At 35.5% G+C, this 22613-nt stretch overlaps 1 protein-coding gene across 2 annotated transcripts in view; it reads left to right on the top strand.

The window, feature by feature from the left end:
- The window catches only part of PDHX (pyruvate dehydrogenase complex component X), a gene marked incomplete at both ends in the record, with an annotated part of 72842 nt that extends 58162 nt beyond the window's left edge, over positions 1-14680 (top strand). Inside the window, 4 exons of one of the 2 annotated variants that reach the window (XM_079709516.1) lie at positions 6058-6116; positions 9310-9468; positions 11879-11943; positions 14422-14680. In XM_079709516.1, coding sequence (XP_079565642.1) covers positions 6058-6116; positions 9310-9468; positions 11879-11943; positions 14422-14680 — 542 coding nt within the window. The remainder of the gene's footprint in view (positions 1-6057; positions 6117-9309; positions 9469-11878; positions 11944-14421) is intronic. The other variant, XM_079709517.1, reaches the window with a different exon arrangement.
- Positions 14681-22613: the final 7933 nt, after the last annotated feature.

Raw genomic sequence — 22613 nt, 5'->3', positions numbered from 1 at the left:
TGTTCAAGTTTTATCATGAGATTACAGCAATTCAGTCATATCTTCAGGTTCTACTTCTAGTTTTCTTGCTGTTTCTACCACATCTGCAGTTACTTCCTCCACTGAAGTCTTGAACCCTCAAAGTCATTCATGAGGATTGGAATCAACTTCCAAACTCCTGCTAATGTTGATATTTTGACCTCTTTCCGTGAATTACAAACGTTCTTAATGGCAGCTAGAGTAGTGAATCCTTTCCAAAGTTTTTCAACCTACTTTGCCCGAGTCCATCAGAGGAATCACTATATATGGCAGCTGTAGCCTTATGAAATGTATTTCTTACAAGGACTTGAAAGTCAAAATTATGTTTGATCCACGGGCTGCATAATGGATTGTTAGCAGGCATGAAAACAACATTAATCTTGTTGTACATCTCCGTCAGAGCTCTTGGGTGACGTGGTGCCTTGTCAGCGAGCAATCATATTTTAAAATGAATCTTTTTTTCTGAGCAGTAGGTCTCCACAGGGAGCTTAAAATATTCAGTAAACTGTTCTGTAAACAGTATGTAAACTGTATGCTGTCATACAGGCTTTTTTGTTCCATTTATAGAGCACAGACAGAGTAGATTTAGCATAATTCTTAAGGGCCCTAGGATTTTCAGAATGGTAAATGAGCCCTGGCTTCAACTTAAAGTCACCAGCTGCCTAACCGGAGAGTCAGCCTATCCTTTGAAGTTTTGAGTCCAGCACTGACTCTTCTCTAGCTATGAAGTCCTAGATGACATCTTTCAATAGAAGGCTGTTTCATCTACATTGAAAATCTGTGGTTTAATGTAGCCATCTTCCCTAATGTTCTTAGCTAGATCCTCTGGATAACTTGCTACAGCTTCTACAACAGCACTTGCTGCTTCACCCTGCACCTTTATGTTATAGAGATGGCTCTTTCCTTAAACCTCATGAACCAACCTCTACTGGCTTCAACCTTTCCTCTGCAGCTTCCTCACCTCTCTCAGCCTTCACAGAATTGAAGAGTTAGGGCCTCGCTCTGGATTGGGCTTTGGCTTAAGGGAATGTTGTGGCTGGTTTGATCTTCTATCTAGGCTACTCAAACTTTCTTCCTATCAGCAATAAGGCTGTTTTGCTTTGTTATTCATGTGTTCTCTGGAGCAGCACTTTTAATTTCCTTCAAGAACTTTTCCTTTGCATTCATTTGCAACTTGGCTAATTGTTCAGCACTAGAGGCCTAGCTTTCGGCCTACCTTGTCTTTCAACATGCCTTCCTCACGAAGCTTGATCACTTTTTGCTCTTGATTTAAAGTGAGAGATGTGTGACTCTTCCTTTCACTTGAACACTTAGAGGCCATTGTATGGTTATTAATTGGCCTAATTTCAAGATTGTTGAATCTCAGGGAATAAAGAGAACTGAGGAAAGGGAGAGAGACAGGGAAACAGCCAGTCAGTGGAGCAGTCAGAACACACGCAAATATTTATCAATTAAGTTCACTTTCTTCTATGTGTGTGGTTCGTGGCACCCCGAAACAGTTACAATAGTAACATCAAAGATCACTGATCTCAGATCACCATAACAAATATAGTAATAATGAAAAAGTTTGAAATATTGAGAGAATCACCAAAATATGACACAGAGACATGAAGTGAGCAAATGCTGTTGAGAAAATGGCACCAGTAGACTTCCTTGAAGCAGGGTTGCCACAAACCTTCAATTTGTTAAAAAAAAAAAAAAAAACACCACAATATCTGCAAAGGGCAGTAAAGCAAAGCACGATAAAATGAGGTATGCCTGTATTTAGATGGTTCCTTGCAGACAGCATATAATTGGTTCTCACTTTTTTAATCCAATCCTGTGGTTTCTGTCTTTTTATTAAGATTTAAACTATTCACATTTAATGATTTGTTCTTTGTTTTTCCTTTGTAAAATGTTCTTTCGTACCATTTATTGTCCTTTGTTTTTGTCCCATCATTCTTCCTGTTTTTCCTGTTTCTTATCTCATTTTGGATTACTTGTTTATTTATGATTCCATTTTATTTCTCTCTTTTTACTCTCTCTCCTCTCCCTCATTATTTATTTATTTATTCGTGTTTATTTATTTTTGTGGTTCCTTTAGGGTTTACAGTATAATTCTTTATCACATCTACCTTCATATTTTTATTGCACCACCTCATGTATAATGTAAGCACCTTACAGTATGCCTGTATTCCCTCCCTCATCCTTTTTTCTGTTATTCTTATGCTTTACTTCTACATATGATGTCAGCAGAATACATGTATAATTTTTTTTTACTTTAGCAAATCAACTATATTTTAAAGTTTTAAAAATGAGGGGAAAAAATGTCTTTTTATACTTGTATGTATTTTTACCAGTTTTGTCATTCTTCATTTCTTTGTACAGAACCAGAGTGCTAGCTATCTGCTATCATACTTCTGCCTGAAGAGCTTTCTTAATGTTTCTTGTGGTACAGGTTGGCTGGCAAAAAATTCTTTCAGTTTTTGTCTGGAAAAGTCTATTTCTCCTTCATTTTTTTTTCCATACCTTGAATTATGAATTCTGGTAAAATATGCATAACATAAAATTTACCATCTTAACCATTTTTACGTATACAGTTCTGGGGTATTAAGTACATTCATATTGTTGTGCAGCCATTGCCGCCATGCATATTCACAAAACTCTTCATTGTGTAAAACTGAAGCACTGTACCTGTTAAACAGTAACTCCCTGTTCGCCTTTCCCCTCAGCCTCTAGCAGCCACTATTTTACTCTCTGTCTGTATGAATTTGACCACTCTGTATCTCATTTGAGTGGAATCATACAGTACTTGTCCTTTTGTGACAGGCTTATTTCACTTAGCATATTGTTCTCAAGGTTCATTCACAATGAGCATATGTTAGAATTTTCTTCCATTTTAAGACTGAATGATATTCCATTTTATGTATATACCACATTCTGTGTATTCATTTATCTGTCAATGGACACTTGGTTTCTTCCACCTTTTGATTTTTATGAATATGCTGCTGTGAACATGGATATACAAAGATCTCTTTGCATCTCTACTTTCAGATCTTTTGGTTATATCCCCAGAAGTGTTACTGCTGAATCATATGGTAATTCTAACTCTAACTTTTTGAGGAACTAGCATACTGTTTTCTGTTGTGGCTGCATCATTTTACATTCTTATCAGTGCACAAGGGTCCCAGTTGCTCTGTATCATCACTAACACTTTTTATTTCTGTGATTTTGATAGTAGTCATTCTAATGGGTGTGTCTCCTTCATTTTTGAAAGATATTTTTGCTGGGTATAGAATTTTGAGCAAACAGGTTTTTTTCCCCCAGTATTTTTACTTAAAGATACCATTCCATTATCTTCTGACTTGCAGAATATCTGCTGCCATTCTTAATCTGTGTTTCCCTGTATATGATGTTTTCTTTCTCTCTGGTTGCCTTCAAGATTTTCTCCAATAGCAGCTTGACTATTATATGCCTAACATTTTTTGTTTTTTGTTTTTTCCCTATTGCATTTATCCTGTCTGGGTTTCTCTCAGCTTCTTGGATTTGTGGTTTGCTGTCTTTCATTAATTTTGGAAAACTCCCAGATACAGTTATTTTTAACTATATCTTCTGCTTCATTGTGTTTTCTCCTTGGAACTCTAATTATAAATGTTAGACATAATTGTAAAGCTTAGACGTAACCTCAGCTCCCTAATAAGCTCAAGAAAGTTATGATTTTGTAGTTTATGTTGCTTTTCCTCCCACCCTCTTTGGATGGGCACAACCTTCTCTTACGGCTTTCTACATCCTAAGTGAAAGCAGAACTGAAAAATCAGTATAGGTATAGGCTTTCAAACCTGACAGATTTTAATAGTCCAAGGAACTAAATGGAAAGCTATTTTAGACAGAGTGATCAATGTTCAAAAAGTTAACCCTGGAAGCTCCCCTTACAGGTTTCAAATCATACTTGCTAGTTATGATATAGAGGTTATTGTGGGAATAATTTTCCTGGTTCCTTCCTCTCATGAGGCAGGAAACAGTACTATTTCATTGGAGGTATGGATTAGTGTAGTATCTTTGCATGGACCAGGTTTGGTATGTCCTTTCAATTAGGGATTTTTTGATGAGTCTTCATAGGGCCCACATTAAAGGTTATAATATATAACATTCTATAAGTATGTTCCACCTTTGTTTTGTAACAATATGCAAAGGAGAATATTTGATATTCCCTCACAATGTATTTCCTACTCTCTTCTTAATAAATGTTACCAGTGGTCTTTCTGTATGTTTGAAAATGTCCACAATAAAAAAAAAAAAGCAAAAAAACCCTTTTCTGTATGTTTTAAATTTTACTTAAAAATAAAGGAACTTGAAAAAAACCTCCTTTGCACATATTAGATTTGGGATGCCTATCAGACACGTAAGTAGAAAATGTCATGTGAGAAAGAGGGTGTATGAGTCTGAAGCTCCAGATACACCAGGATTCAAGATAGAATTTGGAGGAATCATTATCATATAAATGGTATCAAACTGAAAGTTCTCACCTGGGGAGATGTCAACATTGAGAGAAAGGGACTGAAAGTAAGTAAGCAGAGAGTGGAATAAAACTAGGAGAGTCTGTGACACAGAAGTCAGAAAGAGAATGTGTTTCAAGATGAAGAAAGTGGTCAAATGTAGGAGTATGATGAGGGCAGGGAATTTTAAGTGGTGACTATGGACTTGGGCAGTAGATTTGGAAATCATCAGCTGGTAAATGGTTTGGGAAGTCTTCACTGTGGACACCTATGGATAGTAGGTAAAGTGAGAAGGAGGCTGAGAGAGGCATGAGAGGTAAGCACAGTGTGCTCATAAAATATTCTGTCTGCGTATTTGAATTTATGCAGACCAAATTTTCTGTATGTGGGTATCATTAAGTCTCTAACCACTGGAAATCTGTTTGTTTTTCTGCTCCCAAAGGAGTTTTAAACAAACAAAAATGTTTGTGTCTCTGGAAATCTGAATTGTAAGAGCTGTGTATTAGAAGAGCAGCTGACAGTTACCATGACAGTTTGACGGTGTTTAGGTTTATGGTAATACATCTAATCCCTTTCTGAAATCTTAGCATGCCTTTGGAATGAGATATCATTCATGTAAAATTCCATCATAGTAGAGTAACAGGATTTGTGTATCCTGCCACATACCATCAACTGACTAGATACCGATCTTAAAGTCTTTTTATAGAAGCCCTTGCAACAAAGAATCAAATGTAGTTTACATTTTCAACACTTTCATATGCACTGGGAAAAGCAGAGGTATAAACAAAATGCCTTCATTAAGATCAGCTCTTTGGGAAGGGAGGGGACCCCAGCTTTATCTTAAAACATTATACTGGAAAAAAATTGATTTAAATGGATTCACCATAAAACTAGACAGAGAACCTCATTTTATTCATTGCATTAAGACCCACGCCAGCATTGCTTCATCTTTGGCATTTGCTATATCCTGTTTTGTTAAGTTAAAAAGCAGCTCTTATTTAATGTAGTGATCTTAAATTTTTTCATTGTACACTTTGTTAGTAAAAAGAAATTTCTGAACATCCCCTCTCTATATATATATCTGTTTGTTTCTTTAAAGTGACTACAGCTACCACTGTTCTAATATAATCCATGTATTATAAAGAATACACAGAATACGGACGTTTGAAAAGGATGTGGAAAGAAAATGAATCATCTTGTAAACTTCCTGACTATGCCATGGACAGACCATTTGTCTTTTTCAAGACATGGGACTTGGATCTTTTCTTTCTGATTATGGTTGTCATGTATCTTTTAAGTTTTTGTGTATGATATCTGAGCAGTTTAAAAGAACTGTAATCAGGATCAGGAGAAAACTTTTATATTCGTGGTTAATATTATTTATCCAGGACCTCATGTAATGCAAGTTTTTCTACTCAGAGGAACCATGACTAAGCGAACAAAACCTGTAATATTTTTTATCATTGTTTGTCAGTGCAGTCCATAATTTAAAAGTTTGAAATCATAATGGTTAATTTAAAAGTTTTATTATGAACACTAATTTTAATACTTGTTTTTCTTTCAGATGACATCAAAGTATCAGTAAACGATTTTATCATCAAGGCAGCAGCTGTTACCCTTAAAGTAAGTAGCAAACCCCAGATAATTTTGGCTTCCAAAGTAGTCTCACAAATTGGGGTTTTATATAATAACTAGAACCCTTATTTTTAAGTGACAAAAACTTTATAATTTTAATGCTAAAAATATTCTGTTTTTTAGTCTCACTCAGTTTTGCAGATGGAGAAACTGAGAATCACAAAGGCTTACAACTAATTACAGCAGAATAAAGACCATTTATTCCACAAATACTAATTGATCCCCTAGCATGTGCTAAATACTAGAGATATAGTAGTGAGCAAAAGCCTACATATTTTCTGCTCTCATGGGGCTTATATTTCTAGTTGGGAGAGGCAAACAAATATATATGTCAGATAGTGAAAGTGCTGAGGAGAAAAAGAAAGCAGGTTAAGGGAACAGAAGAACTAGAGGTGTTCTTTTCAAAAGTTAGCCAAGGAAGGCTTCTCTGGCAGGATGATAACTGAGACAAGGCCTGTGGAAAGAGAGGGAGAAAACCATGTAGAGATGTGGTAGAAGATGCTCCAGGCAGAGGGAACAGCAAACACAGAGGCTGTGAGGAGTGGATCGTGTCACCCAGAGACATGGTGCTGGGGATGAAGTGTGCCTGGAGTGGAATTAGTGAGAGTAGGAGGGTAAGAGATGAGCTTAAACATAAAAGAAGAGGGAGAGGGGCTAAAGGGGTCCCGAAGTACACGAGGCCTTGGTGACCATGGGAAGGAGGAGGAATTTTATTACGAATGAGAAGGAAGTCTTTGGAGGGTTTTGAGCGAAGGATTAACATGATCTGACTTAAAACTTTAAAAAGAAAAAGGAGAGCCTGCTGCGGCGTTGTGTGGAACTCAGCTTGCAGAAAGGCAAGGGTGGAAGTGGTTACGTTTCAAAGGCAGAACCACCAGGATTTGCTGGTGGATTGGATGTGGAATGTGAGAGAAAGAAGGACAAGGGTTTTGGTCCAAGCAGTGGGAGGAATGGAATTTCCCAGGTACTAAGACTGGGAGAGGAGCAGGTTTGAGGCAGGGAATCTAGACTTCAGTTTTGGACAAGTTAAGTTCAGGAAGCCTAATAGTGTCCCAGTGGGGTGGCAGGAAGGCAGGTGAACATCAGAGCCTGCAGTTCAGCGAGGTGTCTGACTGCAGATGTAAATCCAAAGCCCAGGCTTCCTGAATCCCTGCTCAGCACCATTTGCTGTCATGCCTTCTTTCTATAACTACGCTATTTTCTGCATCACTGCTTACTAAGTGCTGCATTTAAAGTATTTTTATAAGGAATTTATTTTTAGTTCTAGGAGAGTACAGCTATAGAGAATTTTAAAGGCATGCCTTTTCAGTCATTTGGTATCTCAATGTTCATATGGTTTTTCTTTTTTGACCAAATAATATTTTGATTTATATTAACGATCTTCTCATGAATCATTCTTGCCTTCTTCAAGTGAGTCTCTAGTGGTCCATGAACTGTTTGTTAAGATTTCGTTTTATGATTTTGTATCAGAAACCGTAAGTAATTGTAATTTAAACTGTGTGCTTGCTTTTTCAGGCTTTTTTTTCTAAATCATTTGCTTCATAAAATGAATTTGGTTGTATTTTCCCCTTTCCTTTCTCTGTGCTTGTTTCAGTATTACAAAGATTTGTATTTCTTGAAGTTTTATAGAATTCACCAGTAAAAGTATCGGAGCCTAGTTCTATTTTGAGGAAGGGGCCTTGGCAGCTTTCCCATTTTTTCCCCCTATAATTATCAAGCTGTTTGGTTTTCAGCTTTTTCTTGAATCAATTTTAGAAATTTACATATTCCCAGGAAATCATTCATCTCACCTGGATTTCCAAACTTATTAGCCTAGAGTTATTTGAATTTGTTTCTTATAATTATTTTAATGTCCTCAATGCCTGGGTTTATTCTGAACTCTGTCTCACTTTTATTATTGCATATTAGCTTTATCACTCCTTTTACATTGTTTCATTATGTGTTCCCTCCTTCATTTCCCTAGGTTTATTTTGGTTAGAAATATCTTGTTAGAAAACTTGAATGTGTATTTCATTATAATTATTTTTTATTAATAAGAAAGTTTAAGATGAATTTTCCTTTGAATACAACTTAGGCTTTATCCTAGAGGTTTTTGTTATATAACTTTCTAATTAAATTTATTTGCCAGACATTCTTCATTTGTGAGGGTTTGTTTGTTTTCTTCTCTTTTCTTCTTTTACTTCATTGTCCATGAAGAATTTAAAATCTTCTGGGAGATTGGGACTTTATTATTTTGACATAGTGGCATTGTTGAATGAAAGAGTTAAGCCTTGAAAGAAGAAGTGAAAATTGCAGTTGAACAGTGGTGAAATAGAAATGAGTGTAGCATAAGAATGAGAAGCCTGAGTAAAGTGGAAATTCATCTTAGGGGAGTGGTCAGGAGTAAAATTAGATTGGATGGAATCAAATTGTGGATTGCCATGCTTAAATGACATGCTGGGAGGCTTGGATCTTACTCTGCAGAAAGCAGTGAATTTTTGAGAAGAGAAATCAGTTTTTGATTTCTGTTTTTCAGCATCATTTTCTCCGGTGATGTCTGGCAATGTTATCAATACACACTGTTTCCAGGCATTTAGTCATCTCCTCTGGTTTTTTTCATCCTCAGTGTAGTTGTATGTATATTAAATATATACATGCTCATATATAGTATATAGCTTATGTTTATGAAGCCTAAGAAACCTCTCTTAAATAGGGCAGTCATTTATTAAGGGCCTGCTAATATTTCCCAGGGCTGCACTAGAAAGTCAGGCATCCTCATGCCATAGAAGTAATGTGGTTGGATGTCACTACCCCTCTGCCCTCCCCTCTTCTCCTCGAGGTCACGTCGGTCATCATATGAGACAGGAAGGTTAACAAACGTTAAATACTTCCTAGCAATTAGGTTTAACAAAGGAAGCCCTTTTCTTAACCATGATATAAAGAGATCAAAACATGTGTACATCATCAGAATTTCCTCAAGCTTGCTTCAAAAAAGATGGTGTGTTTAATTATTCTTCCCAAGCATAAAAGATATTTAATATAGAGGTCCAAACCACTTTTTTCAACTCAAAGTTTTATTTATTTCCTTCAGTCTAGCTATATTCACTTTCAAAACTACATAATAATGTTAGTTATTTTTCCGTAACAACTTTGGTCTAAAGCTACTTCTTTAGCAACATTTTTCCCTACTTCTGCTTTCTAGCAAATGCCGAGTGTTAATGTAAGCTGGGATGGAGAGAGCCCAAAGCAACTGCCCTTTATTGACATTTCAGTGGCTGTGGCAACAGATAAAGGGTTAATTACACCAGTCATCAAAGATGCTGCTGCTAAGGGTCTGCCAGAGATTGCTGACTCTGTGAAGGTAGGTTAGCATACTCTGCCACACTGTGAGATAGGTGTGTGTGCGCGCGCATAATATATATTTTTGGTATTTCCAAGTGCTTATCAATTACGTATATAGACTTTTAAGCTTTTATCCAGGTACAACCCATTTTAAGAACATTTAACATTTAAAAATTCAGAAATAACATGCATACAAGTTAGGGCCAGCTGTGTTCAAGTTGGCTGCTTTGTTTCCCAAAGTCTATAATGCAACTCTAGAGATGGTATTTTAGATAAATTTTAAAGTTAAAGCTGAAACTGTATCTCTATCAGTGTGGTGATGGACAGACCTCACTTTTCACAGCATTTTATTCTTAAAAGTTTATTAATTTCCTCTCTGCAGTCGAGACCACTAGAAGTACTTGGTATTCCAGAAGCAAAAACGCTTTCTTTTTCCTGGGGTCCAATATGGAAGAGTCAGCTCTCACCAAAAACATCACATTGAATAGGCGGAACGCAGGCAGTAGGCCAGCTTCAATAGTAGGCCAGCTTTTAAGAGGCAGAGGCAAAGTTTAGCTCCTTAATACCCAGTAAATTTTTTGAATAAATTAGTAAGGCATGTGATATATTTTAGAAATATTTGCTAGTCAGCTTGTATTATGTCTTGTCAACTGGATGGTTCAGGAAACACAAGCTTTGATTTTTAAGTTCACATTCCCAGGAAATACCAGTGAGAATTAGTTACTTTCATAACCAGTTATCCTCATCAGAATCTATTCTTATTCCACACTCTTAGGAGTTCATTGACAGGAATATCCTGCTGATGTTTTGGGTCTATAGAGATTTTCTTAAAGTGTATTACGTGTGTTTATCATCTGTTCGTTTTTTTTTTTTTATGAATATGTTTTTTATTTGTTGTAGCCTGGTAACTCATCAGGATGTGTTACAATCATCTGCCTTTAGAGAAATGCCTTTTAGAGTTCATGTGATATGTGCTTCTTCAGATCATGTGAAGTTATATTGCTTAAGGCAGGAGAAATGCATTTGTAGATTGTCCTCTCTACTAATATTCCAAGGACTATACAAGTCTAAATTCATCTCTTTTTTTTTTTTTCATTCTGGATCTAAATAGTTTTATAAGTAACTATATCCAAATAATATAAATCTGTAATTGATTAATTTGGCAGTAAGTCACAGTGATATGTTGAGATCGTTTTTTGATTTTTAAAGAATGTTTTATTTTTCAAAAATTAAATCATCCGTGGTTCAAAATTAAGTAGTTTTCAGTGGGGATTGTAATTGTACCTTTGTTAGCTATACAATACGGAATATTAAGTAAACCCCAGATTTATATCATCTACCCAATGACAGTAGCTTATCTCTACTCTCCCCCTCATAAAGTAATTCTTCATTAATTTTTTGTATGTAATGACTCAGTCTCTGACCCCTTGCTTTTGAAGCATTGAAAAATAAAAATTAAGATGTGTGGTTAATTGCAAGTAGAGGGAAACTCAACTACTTTTCCTCATATAGCTCTCAGAGTGTTATCTGTCTTTCCCTCTGTAAGTTTTTAGACATCAGTTTTGTCAAAGGTGTTATGAAATTACTACATTTTTACATTCCTTGTAGCAGGGTAGACTAGCTCACAGGAAATGTTTTAGCTATAGGATCAAGAACAAAAAAAAAAAAGTTCATTTTCGAGGGCTTTGTAATTCCATTTCTGAGAATTTATATGAAGGAATTCAAAAGAAACAAATGAACCAAATTACAACACTAGGAAAATGACTAAATTGTGGCAGATGCAGTATTTAGAATGTTAAACATTTAAAAATCAGCTGTAAAGACTAACAATACAGACGATGCATATAATATTGAAAAGTAACGATAAAATTCTGTTTTTTTTAACAACTGTTTGAAGTTATATATATGTTATGGGTGAAAAAGAAGCAAACACTGAAATGAAAATCGATGCGTTGGTTGTGAGATTGTTGCCGTTGAATAATTTATTTAAAAGCTACTAGAGTAACAAGAAGGGTTCTTCTAATACTTTGTCTTACAAGAAAAAATTTTATAGGCAAAATGGAAAATTTCACTGTATATATAAAAAACACTGAAATATTCTGCATAGTGTACAAGGTAATTCCAATATTTGAAGAATTTTTAAAGGGAAATGATTTTTCTAGAGTTCTGATTCACATGTGTATAGCTTCTTGGATTATCTGTGCTCTAACTTACTCATTTTTTTAAGTGTGTTAGAGAAAATTTTATATATATAATTTTAAAATATATATATATATATATATATACATACGTATGTATATATAGTCTCTTATAAAGTCAGGTCAAGGCATATCAAAGATGAGAGTGTACCCTATAAAAATATTTTTAAGTGACAAGATCAGCCATATAATGTAGTGTTGGTTGTCATGCTCTGTTTGTATTTTTCTCAGGCTCTATCAAAGAAAGCTAGAGATGGAAAATTGTTACCTGAAGAATACCAAGGAGGATCTTTTAGGTAAAATATAAACTTAATTATTTGTAACATCAGACATAAGACTTATGAAGTCCTTGTTAACCTGTTTTCATTTATTTTCTGAAGAATTTCTTTAAAAATTTAAGCTAAATATCATACTTTATTTAGACAAGAGAATATGTGAAAATGTTCTTCAGACTAGTCAGTCTTTCATATGAATCAAAGCTAGTAGGAAGCCGTTAGGGTTAGCTAGTTAACCCATTTAGATGTTCATAGAATGACATTCAGGGTCTGACATACAATAGATTTATAAACGTCAACTATTTTTTTTTTTACTTGTGATTAATTTTAAGGTCCTTTGGGGTAAAATATTAACACATAGACTCTTGAGTTATTATCAGCTCTATTTTTGTTTTAAGTATAACTTACAGTACAGTACACGGAGTGTAGCTGGAATGTTTTATAAAGTGAAGAAAGCTGTGTAACCAACCAAAGCAAGATAATGAACATTTTCTGCATCCCATAAGCCTCCCTTTACCCTTCCTAATTCTCACCCCCTTGAGGGTAGCCATGATTCTGAAAATTATCACCAAAGTTCTTTGGTTTGCCAACTTTGATCTTTACATAAATACATATTTTTCAGTGTCTGACTTCTTTTGCTCAACATTAATGTCTGTGAGATGAACCATGCATGTTGTTGTGTGAAACAGTCATTTATTTATTATTGCATTATAGTATTCTGTAGTATGCTGTATAAATATGCTAGTGTCCATTTCACTGTTGGGCATTTGTGTTGTTTACAGTTCGGTGCTCATGAACATTTTTGTTAGTATCTTATGGTGACTATATGTACATATTTTTGTTGTAAAGACCTGAAAGTAGAATTGCTGGGTTTATAGCTTTAGTAGATCCTGCCAGATAGTTTTTCAAAATGGTTCTACCATTTTTTTCTTCCATCAGCAGTGTATGAAGAATTCCCGTTGCTTCATGTTCTTGTTAACTCTTAATATTGTTAGGTTTTAAATTTTAATGAATCTTGGTATGTGTAGTGGTACTCTTTGTGGTCAGAAGAATGCAAATTAATGATGTTGAATACTGTTTTCATTTAGCTGTCAGCCATTTGGGTATCTGGTAACTATTTTCATTTACTTGTCAGCCATCTGGGTAACTCATCGGATAAAATACCTGTTGAAGTCTTGTGTCTGTTTTTAAAAATGTTTTACAATAGTTCCTTTTTCCTGATACACAGACTTTTATAGGATATATATTATTTGAAATACCTTCCCACTTTTTACCTTGCCTTTGAAACTTTCTTGATGGTGTTTTTTAATGAACAGGAGTTCTGAATTTTAATAAAATTCTGTTTATCAGTATTTTTCTTTATAGTTAGTACTCTTTGTTTTCTGCTAGGAATTATTGTCTATCCCAGAGTCATGAAGTTATTCTTCTGTGTTATCTTCAGAAGCTTTGTAACTTTTCACATGTAGGTTGCAATTCATCTGAAATTAGATTTCATCTTTGATATGGAGGTAAAGGTCACGATTCTCTTTTTTTCCCTTTGTGGATAATTAATGGACTAAGCCTCAATTATTGAAAAGATTACTACTTCTCTGTAGCATTGAGAAGGTAACCAAGTGTGTTTGGTCCTTTTCTGTATTCTCTCTCCTTTCCAATTGACCTGTTTGTCCTTCCCTTGCTTAATACCAGCAAACTATAACTTTTGATATATGATAATGAAAGTCTTCCAAATTTGTTCACCATCAAGATTGTCTTTCCTGGCTTTGCACTTCCAAATAAATTTTAGAATCAGCTTGTCATTTTTCATACACACACACACACTAATCTTGCTCAGATTTTTATTGGGATTGCATTGAATTGTTTGATCAATTTAAATTTAAGGAGAATTGACATCCTTATAACGTTGAGTCTTCCAGTGAATGAGCATGGTATAAACCATTGTTTACTCGTTCTTTGATTTCTTTCAGTTGTGTTTTATAATTTTTTGTTTAGAGGTCTTACATATGTTTCATTAGATTTAATCCTAGATATTTTGTATACTATTGTAAATGGTATTATTTTCTAATGAAAGCAACTTGTATATAGATATAAATTTTTATATTGACTTATTATCTAGTGACTTAGCTAAATTCATTTATTAATCTTACTAGTTTATCTATAGAGGCTTAGATTTTCTTTGTACACAATCAGTTCATCTGTGAATAATAAAGTTTTATTTCTTTTTTCTAGTCTTCATACCTTCTATTTCTTTTCCTTGCCATATTCCTCTGCCTAGGATTTCGAGTTCAACGCTGAATAAATGTTTACATTAGATACAATATTTGTGTGTTTATACTTGTTTTTTTGATCCTACTGTAAATGGTATTCTTTGTCTTTGGTCTTTGAGTAACTTGGAATAAGGTTCTATGGCACAGTTTTTTAATAAAGTAAAAATATATGACTCAGGAAAAGGGTTCTTTGATCAAGGACATGCCATCTTCAGAGCTTTTTGTTTTCCCTTAGTATTTCCAACTTGGGGATGTTTGGCATCGATGAATTTACTGCAGTGATCAACCCCCCTCAGGCCTGCATTTTGGCTGTTGGGAGATTCCGACCTGTGCTGAAGCTCACTCAGGATGAAGAGGGTAATGCCAAACTGCAGCAGCACCAGCTCATAACGGTCACAATGTCCAGTGACAGCCGAGTGGTAGATGATGAACTGGCTACCAGGTTTCTGGAAAGTTTTAAAGCAAACCTGGAGAATCCTATTCGACTTGCCTAATCCTCAAAGATGAGACGTTGGTCTTTGGCTTAGTTAACTGTATCGTTGTTACTGAGAAACATACACTATAGGAAAACAATTAGGTATTTAAGTGTGAAGTGAATGAAATGTTTATTTAGGGTGAAAGAGTTTGACCTGAGTTGTCTTCATTTTCAGTTTGGGTTCAGAGTTATATAAATAAATAACAAACTGTAACTGATGAAAGGAAGAGAACATTTGGTCAGTCAGATGCATTTTTAATTTAACCACTGGTGCTGTACAAAAGGGATGTTCAGCTAGATGTAAATTAAATTAGATGTTTGGCTCATTGGAGCATTTTAGAATATTCAAGGATGTACGATAAGTTGTAAAATCAAAAAATTTTAGAACTCTACCTTAATTGTGTTGAAATTAGAAGTGGTCTTCAAAGAGATGCCCATTAATGTAGCAGTGGGACGTCACTTTTATAAGCACTGCTCTAGATATACTTGAACAATTTAATATGTACAGAAGTTTATTCTGGATACTAGTAGGTAAATAAGAATCACTCTGTAGGGGCTGTAGCAACATTATTGAATTTTTTATGTATATAAAGCCATATGTTTTAGAGTGGTTTCTATCAGTCTTATTTTACACTTCTATGACACTGTAAACTAAAGAAGAAGAATTCAAAAGAATCAAAGGTGAAGAAAGAGACCAAAATATTTTGTTTGCTTTGATAATAAACTACAGTTAAAATATCTGAACCTTCAGAAATAAACTGCTCACCTTCATACTGAGTTGGAATATATTAAAGTAAGTTATGCTATTTCCTACCTAACATTTTATGTTAGTGTTGATTTAAACACATGTTGTTACTTAGTGCATTTTAATCAAGTTTATACTGTGCAATAAAATATGAGAAAATATAAAAATTTCTATTGTATTTTAAATGTTATGACACAGAAGTTTAGTACCTGGAAGTATATTAGTAATTTCCCTGGAATAGCTTAAAAGGGATTCTGCAGGAGGAGAGAAGTCTTGCGTTTAAGTTTACAGTTGGTTCTCATATCCATGGTTCTGCATCTGGGCATTCAATCAACCGGGGATCAGGTAGTACTATACTAGGTATTTATTGAAAAAACTCCACGTGTAAGTGGACATGCACAGTTCAAACTCCTTCAAGGGTCAACTGTAATATGACATTAGGAAAAAATGGATGTGAAATGTAAAACTTCAGAAAGAATAGAAGGCCTGTGAAGCAGGTGAGAACTATCCTTTTTATTCCATTGATAATATGAAAATTTGACTAATTGTTGTAAAGGTTAGGAGAGCTTATTTCTCTCTTTTAACAACTCTGCTACGACTGACAAGCTAACTGGAACTGGAATTGGATGGTGATTTAATTAACTAGTCACAGAGTCGTGTTACTCTCTGCTGATGAGAATCACCAGAAGAAAGACTATGTGGTACAAGTTGTATGCTATGACATGATGAACTACTTATGCTCTAACAAAAGAGCTTTCTAAAATAATTAGAGCCCCAGTATATCAGTTGCTAAGAAGTTGCTTAATCCAATTAGTTTTGACAAGCTGTTCTTTAAAAATAGTCTTCAAAACTTTTGTCATATTACTGAAAATTGTAACCAAATGCTGTTTTCAAAATAACTTTCATGAGTTAAATTATTTTCAATCCGTTTTAACTGAAATTATTATTTTTTTTTCTAATTTTTAAATCTGAGGAATAGAACGTGAGACAGCTGTAAATCACCCTTGGCTTGGAGTTCTGTTTTTCCAACGGACTGACATGCTTAAACTGTAGTGCATCTGTTTCCCTGTAGGTGAAATGGGCGGTGATACCCACCCCTGCCTGCCTTACAGAGCTGACATGGACTGCACAAGAGAAATGCTCTGTAAATTCAAGACATTTTAATTCTTCATGGACATCACAGCCAGGCTTTTCATATAATCAGTTGCTTCTCATGGTTTGACTTTTCATGGTTTGACTTCTCAGCTGTTGGTACAAATGCCCATTCATTCTGACCAAAAAATATTTTCTATAATATTTCTATACTGCTTAGGTTTATGTAAGAAAATCATCATTTCTAAAAATAGTTCTGTTGCAACACGAGGTCATAGAATAACACTGATTTGAGAAAGGGGTATGGTGTCTTGACTGGGATCCTTAAACAGAGGATGAACTGTGTGCTGTATGAGCAGGCTGTTTTCCACGTTATAAATTTATACTTACTTGTAGTACTGATAGGGATCACACTGAGAGCATGTGAAAATGAAATTTTATACCTTTTTTTTTTCTTATTTAAACACGGAAAATGACCAAAATGTTGGGAAGACTTCTAAGGAAAAGGCAACACACATTCTAGTTAACACTTGGGCATGAAAATATCAATGAATATTAGAATTTATAAGTCAAAACGGCCCTGCTTCTCCCTGATTGCGACTTCGAGTTAACATCCTCAGGCACAGTTTGTTCACTGACTATTTTGTGGCAGATTAATATCTTCAGTATACTGCTGGCCAGACTCCTTTGTTTGAAACGTTACTAAGAAATTGATACATACTGGTATAAGTGTTTTATATACATGTCAAATGGAACTTCTATTTTTAGATTTTTTTCTTCCTTCCTGCATTTAAACTTAATTTCACACTAAATTGTACAGGCCAGATATTGGGGCATTATGCTAAAAGTAAAACTACTTTCCTAACCTTTTATTGAAAGATAGGTGGTGCTGTGAGTTAATATATTGTAGTTAGAGTGTGGGAGAAAAATAAAACTGACAATTCTCAGTTTTCAAGGAAAATTTGTCCTTATTACTCATTGCATCATGATGGACTTTTTCTCAGGTGCAGTGAGGAAATGAAAGGACCAGGCGTATTGCTGGTAAGAATTAACCATTATTTTAAATGTGATGTTATTAATGGGAAACTTTTGTTGACTTGAAAAAGGAAGTAACAGGGCAGAATTACTTTCAGGTTAATCTGGCCACAATATGCAAGGTAGGTCAAAATGGAGAGGACAGCCGTCAGCAGGACCAGCTGGAAGCTTTTGCTACAATGAAAGTGTCCATTGATTAGATTCTGTACCAGGTCAGGGGCTTTAAAGAAGGGAGAAACTTAAGAATATTCGACATGTTCATTTGCTGTGTATATTATGAATATGTGGGGTGGGTGTGTGCTATAGGATAATGCAGCAACAATGATGCAGTTTCCCAGTCCAAAACACCACCCTCCATGGCCCCCATCACCAGTGTACAAAAGGTTAAGATTCTGATAAGTTATGTACAGCAAGTGGTATATTTCAGGAAACATTGAAACTTTTTGTAAATGGGAAACACAACAGTTTTCTAATAAAATCATTTGAAATAGTTTTGTGAATTTTTAAAATTTATTTTCTAGTGTCTGTTGATTTCAAGAGATGGGGACGGGGAGATCTGAAGGAAGGTGTGGTTTGTCTAGACTTGTAATATTGAAGACACCATTGAATTGAAATTGTAGGGTACAAAGACGTATTTTGAAAAACCATTTGCCTCTGTTAGTGGCAGTCTTTTATTTCTTTGACCATACAAAGTTTACTTTCACATTTACCTACTTATATTTTTTGCAACAAATCCAAGCAACCTTATTCTTCCTAGCAAAGTGGCTACTTTTTAAACCTCTAATTTAACCTCTTCTATATATGATATATACAGTTAAGAGAAACTTGGGCTTTTATTAAAAGTTGAGAAATTATTAGCAAAATCATTAATTAGTCATGATTTTCCTTTATTCACACCTAAAGTAATTTATTTTTTCTGAAATTCCTTAGTCTATGAAATTACTACTCCTATAACTAAAAAAATGGGTCTTTTAAAGATAAGGCTACTGTGGTCCGATTAAATTATATTAGTCATAGCACTTTATAAAGCATAAAGTATTATATGAATATGTTAAATTTTTAATCACGTAAATTGCACTTGTTCTACACTTCTTACGGCATTTATCAGGCAGCTATAATTTATTATTTACTTAATAAATTACTATCCTTATCAAGTGGAGCTACTGGTCTTTAGTACATAGTTCATTTCCCAAGTTTGCATGCTTAAATCAAGAGTATTTTAAGCCTAGTTTCAACTTTATCTGTAAATTACTGTGCTTTTGGTAAAAACTTTATCTCTGTGCCTCAGTATTCTCTTACCTATAAAGTGAGGAAACAGGAGGGAAAATTAATCACACTAATGGTTGCTTACCTTGTTTAATCTTCTCAATTTTATAAGGTAGGTATATCTTACTTTATAACCATCATCACAAGACAGGATAAGGAAAGAAACTCAGGGATTATGTTATTTGGCCAAAGGCACACAGCTCAGAAGTGTCACAACTGGGATTTGAACCTAGGTCTTTGCAAGTGCCAAAATTCAAGCTCACCACACTGCAGTATATAACTTTCTAGGTTGTGTTATTGCTGCAGGTATAGTTCTGTACTAACAGATAGCATTTTCTACTTGCAATAATTGGAAGGTCCTGTTCTTCAATAATAAAATGTGTCGACTACATGGCCACTCTTAACTCATATTTCTCTGTAGTGTAGTAGTTCGCTTTGTGCCTTTCTGGTGATGCAGAAAGTGCTGAGGAATTTTTGTTTTCATTATGGACAACTATTAACCTGCAATGCTGAAGTTAAGTGTTGTAACTTCTACCTCCAAATAGAAGGCTTAGGAAAATAAAAGCTTAAAAAAATTAGGGGCTTAGTTTCTCTAAGGATAAAAAGCATGATATAGGACAATTTTACTTTAATAAATATCTTTGGTCCGAGTTCAGAGCCAAAGGTAATTAATTACCTCAGTTTTTATTTTGGAAGCTCCAGGCTTCTATCTTGACAACTGTATCCCAGGGTCAAGCCTTCTATATTGACCACCTTATCAGTCAGCATCCAATATTTGCAGCCCACTGGGTGTCAGAGAAGTTCATTGCATTCCCCAGGACAGATCTGTCTGCAGTCGCCAGGGAAATATGAAGCCACCCACCAGGGCGCGGGTCAGCCTCAGCTGAGAGGGTCACAGTGCCACTGCGGGTGGGAGGCCTGGAGCACCTGCTGTTTGTGTGGGGAGGGCCATGTGGGAAGGTGGTCATCAGGCTGAGCTGGGGCTGCCATTCTGGGCACAAGGCAGGGGCAAAGCATCACTGTGTGTTCTACGCCCACTGAGCAGTCTGGCAGGAGCTAGAATTGGCAATGTCTCCCAGGTGCCTTCTGAGAAACTTACTGTGCTTGCTGTAAAGGAGAAATGCTTAGAAGAATCATCGATCAGTGCAGAAGTTCAGAGCAGGCATTGAAGGGTACAATTGAATCCGAGAAATTAATTAGTGGCTGGCACAACAACCCAACCAGACAGGCTGGGAAATAAAATGTGATCTTGTAATTTGGAATAACTCCAAATGATAAGACATCTTAGTAAGGGGTAGCAGTCTATGTTAGATCTACTTTGTGGGTAGGAATTATTTCAAGTAAATTCCCCTGTTAGGTGAAACATTGATTAAAATGTGAAACAAAAGAAGATGTTGAGATATTATTCATTCAACAATGGTGAGCATCTACTGTGTGTCGGCACTGAGGATTCATAGTAATGGCCCTTAACCCTCAAGCAGCTTAAACTACAGATAAATGAAATGCAATTCAGAGTTGCAGTCATCAGAGTCTGCATAGGACCTGGGCTGAGAGGACAGCGTCACAGAGGAGGTAACATTTGAACCAGGTTTTTACATTACTGGTTATAACCAGCTCCTTATGGTTTCTGGTTTCTCTAATTTTAGTAACCAAATATTTAGCACTTGTTATACAAGCTCAGCAGTTCATTTTCCATGACCTTGACTCAGTACCTGTACCTATTACTATAATAACTTTAATCCCAACAAAGCTTAGAAACTTAGTTGGGAGGAAAACTACCTAGTGGCAAGTTGCATGGGCAGAGAGAGCTTTACACCCTACTGCTCACAAAGAAAATATTCTTTGCCAGCTCATCATGCCTAAAGAAAGAGGCTGAGGGCTTCCCTGGTGGCGCAGTGGTTGAGAGTCCGCCTGCCGATGCAGGGGATACGGGTTCGTGCCCTGGTCTGGGAAGATCCCACATGCCGCGGAGCGGCTGGGCCCGTGAGCCATGGCCGCTGAGCCTGCGCGTCCAGAGCCTGTGCTCTGCAACGGGAGTGGCCACAACAGTGAGAGGCCCGCGTACCGCAAAAAAAAAAAAAAGAAAGAGGCTGAGTTTGGAAGAAACAGTCATGCTTTGTATGATGGAAATGTGTTTCATACCTCCACTCTCCTACCTCTTATCCAGGCCCTACTTTTTTGAAGGTGTCTTGTGTGTGCAAATGCATTTTGTTAATAGAATAAGTCATCTGCCAGGACAGCCACTTCTTTAGGTAATCTTCACACCCATTGTTTTGCTTCTCAAGGGACCATCCGTCGAATTTATTTTCAGAGAATCAGGATCCTATCTTTTGAGTTCTCCAGCTGAGCAAAATTATAGGAGCAGGTAAAAATCAAGTTTTACTTTTACCATTCGGTATTTCTAATGCTAAATATCAAGCTAGTTTGTTCTTTAAATTTATTAGTTGAGAACGAATGCTTGTGAAGTGGAAGCCAACTTTACTCAGCAGTGAGCACATGTAGCTCTTGCCATGCTACACAGCCACCACTGTTAACTAGGTTTCATTACTTAGTAAATAATTTGTGGGCATTCCATTTTGACGCCAAATCATCTATTAATTATTGATGAATTAATAAGAATATCTTATCTCAGCCTGTTAATTAAGTACCTGTTAAATAAATAATTAGAATATGATGTTGAGTTTCCAGGTATTCTCTTTATACCTATGCTTTGATGCAACTTTAGAAGAATGGAAATAGATGCTAAGATGTATAGATGTAAGTGTTCCTGAGAGCAAACTCTGTCCTTTTAAAATTTCAATTTCAGTCATTTTTCAGAGAATGCTTAAAGTCATTATTCCTTGCAGGTGAGAGTATATGAGCCTATGAATTAGGCAAAATTGGAAACTTGATATTCAGTGGGGTCACGGGGCTTTTGTATGTTTTGTTTCCTGAATGAGTCATCACAACTTTGGAAAATATTAGGAGGAATAGCTTCCTAAAAAGCCTTAAAAATGGAAAAACTGGTAAAATAAATTAATGTTTTAAAAGTATCATTTGAGAAATTCTCTACAGTACTCTTATTTTCTAGGTAGGTATTTCAATATAATTTTCTAGTTAACTTCGTTCCCGCTAAGTAGATACAGACCTTTTCTTCAAACTATACGTATGCTGACCATGAAAATATAATAATACAATAGTAATAGCTAACTTAGTGGGTTTCAGGCACTGTTCTCCATGTTTTATATGTATTATTAACTCAAGTTTTCATCATAACCTCGTAAGAAAGATATTAGTATTATCAGCATTTCACAAAAGACATGTTAAGTAACTTGTCTAAGATTACACAGCTAACAAGCGGCGATGACAGGATTCAGACAAGCAGGTTGGTCCCAGAGCCTCACAAGAGATTCTTCTTTTAAAAACATCAATTTAATAGGAAATCCTGGAGGTTAGCACATTAAAAAGACTTATGAGTTGGGGAAATGCCTCTCTATTAATGTAGTGAAAACACCTTGCTGAACTTCTCGGTAGCACCTGCTACAGGACTATAGAAATAAGAATATTACAGAAATAAGTCTGTAGCTAAAGCCACAGAAATCTAATGTCCTCTAGATTTTAATATTAATGAATTATATATTCCTTTAGCCTTCTGATTCACGAAGAGGTGGTAACTGGTGTGGATTAATAATTAAGGGTCCAACAGGAAAACAGCTCAGTGTTCTCACTTAGAGGGCAAGTTATTGGGTGATGACCAAAAAGTTCTTTAGTTTTGCTATGAGATAATGAGCTATGGAAAAAGAAATGTCTAATAAATTTTAATTTAATAAATGTC

This window comes from Hyperoodon ampullatus, assembly GCF_949752795.1.
Source record: "Hyperoodon ampullatus genome assembly, chromosome: 7".
NCBI classification, from domain to species: Eukaryota; Metazoa; Chordata; class Mammalia; order Artiodactyla; family Ziphiidae; genus Hyperoodon; species Hyperoodon ampullatus.
This window is presented reverse-complemented; position numbering and strand designations above follow the sequence as displayed.